Here is a 5708-nt window from a genome sequence, read left to right on the forward strand (position 1 = left end):
CGGCCTCCTTCACACGGAGCCGTCGCTCGAGCCGCGCGTCGTTTCGTTTCCACGTGCCGTTTATTGATTCTGTTCACATTTCAGTTTCATGTAAAGGGGCCGGAGCTAACGGGCCCTGAATGTTGGGGAGACGCGGCAGCGACAACGTCCAGCCGCAGGCGAAATATTAAAATCCCTCGGAATTATGTGAACGCATCACACCAGGAAATAAAGCGTGTCCGTTGCCTTCAGGTTCGTAATTACAGTCGAGCCCAACCCACCGCCACCGTGCGGTCGCGTGGTGGAAACGCGACGTGTTCCTGGGGATTGAATTGCGATCGTACCGTAAAGAGACGGGCAGCCGGCGCTTTTCAATCCTCCGCTCCTCTGTTTTCTTCTCCGCAGGAGTTCTGTTACGACATCAAATACGCAGACCTCACCAAGAAGACCCTGGAGGTGACCGTGTGGGACTACGACATCGGGAAGTCCAACGACTTCATAGGTGAGCGCACCAGCTCTGCATTCTCCTCGGGAGGTGACGGGAGAGTTCCAAGCGAGCTCTCCGTTCACACCCGCCGGCCGGCCGGGCGTCGGCCCGAGCGAGTCCGGCGTCCGTGTGGCTGGAGGCCGAGAGACGGACGAGCGCCGGCCCGCGCTGAGAAGCAGCTGGCCTGTCACGAGCCAATTACATTTCGAATGAATGTATGAAACATGACAAGGCCGCAAGGGAAGTCACTGGAGGATTTTGGCGCGAAGGTTAATTCTTCAGCTCGGAAAGAGTTGTTTGGGCGGAAAAAAAAAAATCTGTTCAGACTCGGCAGAGTATTAGGGCCAAGCATAAGGAAAAATGATGGGGGAAGATTCATTTTTTATTATTAATGAGAGGGAGGATTTTTAATTTTTTTATTTAACATTTCGAGATTAAAGTCGAAATGTGGAGATTTTCCTGTGCTCCTCCGTACTCCTCTGTGGAAGACCATTAAATAAGCCAATAAGTGGACCTTGAGTCGGGACTGTTTTGCTGTACTAACTCAAAATGTAGTAATTTATTGCCATAGTTGCTCTCAATGCTCGGCGTCTGCGTTCACTCGTTCTGGCGTTCGCTTTGTCTTGCCCTCATCGAGACGTCGTTATCGACCCGTTGTCAGTCGGTAAAATGCTTCACGGATCAGTTATGAGTTATTAATAGGTTTTTTTTCTTTCTACTCACTTTTCAAGACGTAACTTTCAACACCTCAAGCTCCAATTTTCTGGCTTTTGTTAAATCATATGCTGAGCCACCCATGGAGCCCTCTGCGAATCGGGGAGTTAACGTTGGATCTTTCCTTTCGGCGGGCGCCACAGTGACCTCCTAACCTCCTGCGTGTTTCTGCTGTGCGTTCTCCTCTCAGGTGGCGTCTCTCTGGGCATCAACGCAAACGGCGAGAGGCTCAAACACTGGTTCGACTGCCTCAAAAACAAGGACAAGAAAATTGAGCGCTGGCACACGCTGACCAACGAGCTACCCGGCTCTTTGAATGACTGAAGAGCCCCCCTGTCGTCGCCCCCCCCCCCCCCCGGTTCCTCCAGCCTTCATTCTCCCGACTCCTCCACCGAGCTGCTCTTCTTCTCTGGATGTTTCCCTGCGTCGGCCGCAGCACCACCTCCTCCCTTTGGGAATATGAATGTTTCCTCTGTCAACAGGGCTAAAAAATTAAAAAATACAAATCACTCTCGCATACACGGCAGGCTGCTTTTACCTTTTTACGAGAAAATCAACCAAATTTGAAGCTTCCCCATTCCCCGGTCACAACCAGCGGAGGTGATTAGATCTTCTGCAGCGGCGATTCGACAGTCGTTAACGACAACAGCACGAGTCACACCTTCACGCGGTCTCACGGTCGCCGTAGGAGACGGCGGTAGACGTGTCGAGAGTCTGACGAGGAAAGGATGTAGCGACATTCTCATTGTGTTGGATTATGCAGAAAAAAAGTTTCGCGGAGCAGTTCTTATCTTCTCAAGTCAACCTCTCGGCCTCGTGGAGGAGAAGATTAAAGAAATACGTTAAATAACCCGCATATTTGGAAGATGTTGCACTTTCGTACCATTGTAAAAACCCGTTGGGTGGTGTTGCTCCTCCTCCCACACGGCAACAACAAGTTTGTTTTATGCATGTGGAGCGCTTATCCTTTAGTTCCAGTCCGTCGGCCCGGGCATGGAAACAGAACCGCCGCAAAGAACCGTAGAAGTTCGAGGCTTCGACCAGTCGGGTTCAATGGTCGGAACAGCTTCAGATACGAATGTCCAGGTACACGTGGCAGAGACGTCGTCCGGCAGCTGCGGCGAACGCGAAGCGCGCTACGAACAAAAGGTGGTGATGGCATCGTGCAAACCAGACGTGGAAGACACAGCGACGTCCGATCGGCACTGCCGACAGATCGCATCAAAGAGAATGTGCAGTTCGTCCGTAACCCTGGAACCGGTCCCCTGTTCATCCGGAACGAGAACGAGTTCCTTCTGCACTTTTTCTAATGTGATCTATAATTTGCTTTGGTAGTTTCAGTTATTTGACGCGGATTAATGGCGCGAATATGAACAAATGAACAAAGTCTCGACCCTACACAGCCCAATTTCCATACGACATTTCGGGGATTCAGTTTGGTCCAAAATCAGACGGACACATCGTGCAGGCCAATTTTTTCTGGGCTAAACGACGGACCGGCTAGATTTAGCCCCAAAAAATCGACGTCTGGTGTTTTGTGGGAGGGGGTTTAAGTAAGTGGCACTGAGGTTTTGTTGGGAGGGATGAAGGACCGTAAGCGGACCAACGACACACAACAACCCCGAAACGCAAGGCTTTATGGGTGAAAGACCAATGTTGGCCGTCGAAAGGCATAAGTTCCACTTGATTATAATTTGCTGTTTGACCAGCGTAAAAACGTAATAAATCAATGCTAAGATAAACTTTTAACCTAAACTCATCCTCAAGGTTACTTAGAGCAAGTATTCATGGCACTACAACCTGTGTCCCCGTATGAACAAATCAATACATCAAACGAATCAATAGCTGCCGCCCTCTTTGTTAACCCGAACAAGGCTCCACCGGTGTTGTCGTCCGCTCAGTCATTGTTTCCGGATTACAAAAGGCCAGTTTCTCATTTACGCTGCAAGAGCAATGGATTGCAGCCTCAGATATGCATTTTTTTCACAAATGCAAAAGTGAAAAAATGCCAGCGATGTGTTCGATGGGCCGGCGGCCCCGCTCGCGGTCACAAGTGATTTTTGTTTTGCAGACGTCTCGAGAGTGAACAGCCGAAATTCAAGGGCAGAGCTGAAACGCGCCGCGCGCGGGGCGTCGGGCCGACCGCCACTCAGTCCAATTGGAACGGACAAGTCAATCGAAAGAGTGCAAGAAGAGCATAATGGCGTAATAGCTGCTGCGGTTCTGTTTATTCGGGAGGCGACGAAGGGTTACGGACGCGAGAGTGGATCTCATATGCACCTGATAATTCCGATGATCTGCGGACAATGGCAACGGTTCACAGGCGACGTGCGCGGCGCTGGTACAGTACAGCCGAGAGCCGGATGGAACCCCACGATCGGGGGCAGCGCCGCGATGTACGCGCAGCTTATTGTTTACACTACAGAACGTGAGTTTTCCACCCCCCCCCCCCCCCCCCCAAAAAAAACTCGCCGGCGGCATTTATCAGCTGTAACGTGGATGTCAAAAGGGCAAAAAACAAAACAAAAAACATTAAAAGCGGAAAAGTTTACGTCAAATATACAAAAGTAAAATCGTAATGTTTACAACGACCTATTCTTGCTGAAGTTCAAGCTTGCTGACCCCCCCCCCCGCCCCCGCTACTGCGACTGCGGGGTCGTGCGATGCAAGCTTTTGCCGGGAACGGGCCGAAGGGGGACGGGGGGGGGGGAGAATTTTTAATATACTAGCCGTGTATGTATATTGTTATGTTGCTGCATTTGTTTTTGTTTTTTACTGTGAGCACCACTGTAAGTGTATCAAACAGAATGTACATGTTGAGCCCCCTTCTATTCCACAGCAAAATCCCCTCAGAGCTCGTTGTCGTTCGTTCGTCCGCGACCGGACCACTCGTCCGGGAGTAGAGACGGAGCTCAGGAGCAAAACCCACGGAGGCTTTGTCACTGAGACAACTAAAGTTTGACTTAGATTCCTTCTAGCCAGTTTAATTATGTATCATTTCGGATTTTAATATTTTATGTTACGGTTTAAACCCCCCCCCCCGAATCCCTGTGCAACCCCCCGGAACAGGACTGAACTTTTCTTATCCTGAGTTGCCCTCATGGACCAGTATAGTAGCTGGGATGCATGCCATGTATTTGTGAATTTATGAGTTTGATCCTGCGGTATAACCTTTTCTGCATGTAATCCCCACTCCCGCCCTTTCTTGTAAAATCCCCACCGTGCACCGACTGGTAACACAGAATCAGTCCTGGCGTCACGTTCAGGATTCCTGTGAGGGCTGCAGTCTTTCTTTTTTTTTGTAAGTGAGAGCATTGGTTAGTTACCGAAACATCACGTTCACTTTCTTATCCCACAGTTGAATCATTGACATGATTGGGATTTGAACCATCCCCATGAACCCTATTTCATTTTTGAGAAGATGATATCACAAGTGTGCGACCAATTGCTGGATAACGAAATGTTTGACGCATCACATCAGGCCTCACAATCTCCGTTTCCTTTTCTTTTGTTGAAGTGTAAACAGCCTCTTCAGCCGCGTCAACTCGTGAGGCACAAAGCAGCCGTGACACCTCGTCGGCATCTCCATATATTCTCCCTGACTCAATAGTGATCCCTCTCTCTCTCTCCCTCTCTCTCTCTCTCTCTCTCTCTCTGTGGAATATGTAATGAAAACAACTGACATGTGATTTTGATTTTGTAATATGTCTGCCTTTGTATGCAAGCTCAACATTATGAAAAGAAAAAAAGACAAAAAAAACATATCTGCATGCATATGTTCTTGGTTTTGTCATGAGACGACTCTGCCTAATGTTTGATACTGATTATGCTGTAAGTCGGTCTTTTTCTTCTGGACAACATTTTTGTACCTTTGAACACTATCGCGTTGCCTGTTTGGCTGCTGTATTGACTATCTGGAAGCGTGACTTGATGTAAACTGAAAATCTCTCCTTTCCCGTTCTGTTTCCTTTTTAACACTCAGGCACTTGTTTGCATCAATTCCGGTTTGTTGAATGTATGACTATGAATTATTGTCCCCGAATTATATTTTAGTCCTATGCCAAATGGACACGTTATTGTGCCTTTCCTCGTTTCTATTTCTGTCAATTTGCACCACATGCTTTTCGAACAATAACTGCTCACCGAATCATTCTGAGAAATTGTTAAAGCTACACTGTGTCATATTTAGGGGAACTTATTAACGGAAATTGAAAATATTATGTATTACTGTATGTTCATATAATCAGCTGCGACAAAGAACCGATGTTTTTTCGTAAAGTTTGAATGAGTTAATTACAGTTACACAGGTGGACCCGACTTCTGCGTGTGCCGCCATGTTTGCTCGGTCGTGTTGAATACGGTGGCCCAAAGCAGACAAAACAGACGTTGAATTTTCAGCACTGCCGAAAACCGGAAGAGGAATCAGCGATTGGGCGTCTTCTGTGTGCCTGAGTCGGTCGACAGCGCAAGCTAACAAGTTTGAGAAGCCGGCGTTTCTGATATTGAGGACCATACGTCTTATTTATTA

At 48.2% G+C, this 5708-nt stretch overlaps 1 protein-coding gene across 2 annotated transcripts in view; it reads left to right on the forward strand.

Moving 5' to 3' along the window:
• doc2b (double C2-like domains, beta) overlaps positions 1-5256 on the forward strand; it is an 88117-nt gene extending 82861 nt beyond the window's left edge. For both annotated transcript variants that reach the window (XM_047329471.1, XM_035627061.2), the window contains 2 exons: positions 385-481; positions 1371-5256. In XM_047329471.1, the coding sequence (XP_047185427.1) occupies positions 385-481; positions 1371-1504 (231 nt within the window). In that variant the 3' untranslated portion in view covers positions 1505-5256. The remainder of the gene's footprint in view (positions 1-384; positions 482-1370) is intronic.
• Positions 5257-5708: the final 452 nt, after the last annotated feature.

Source organism: Scophthalmus maximus, chromosome 2 (genome assembly GCF_022379125.1).
Source record: "Scophthalmus maximus strain ysfricsl-2021 chromosome 2, ASM2237912v1, whole genome shotgun sequence".
NCBI lineage: Eukaryota > Metazoa > Chordata > Actinopteri > Pleuronectiformes > Scophthalmidae > Scophthalmus > Scophthalmus maximus.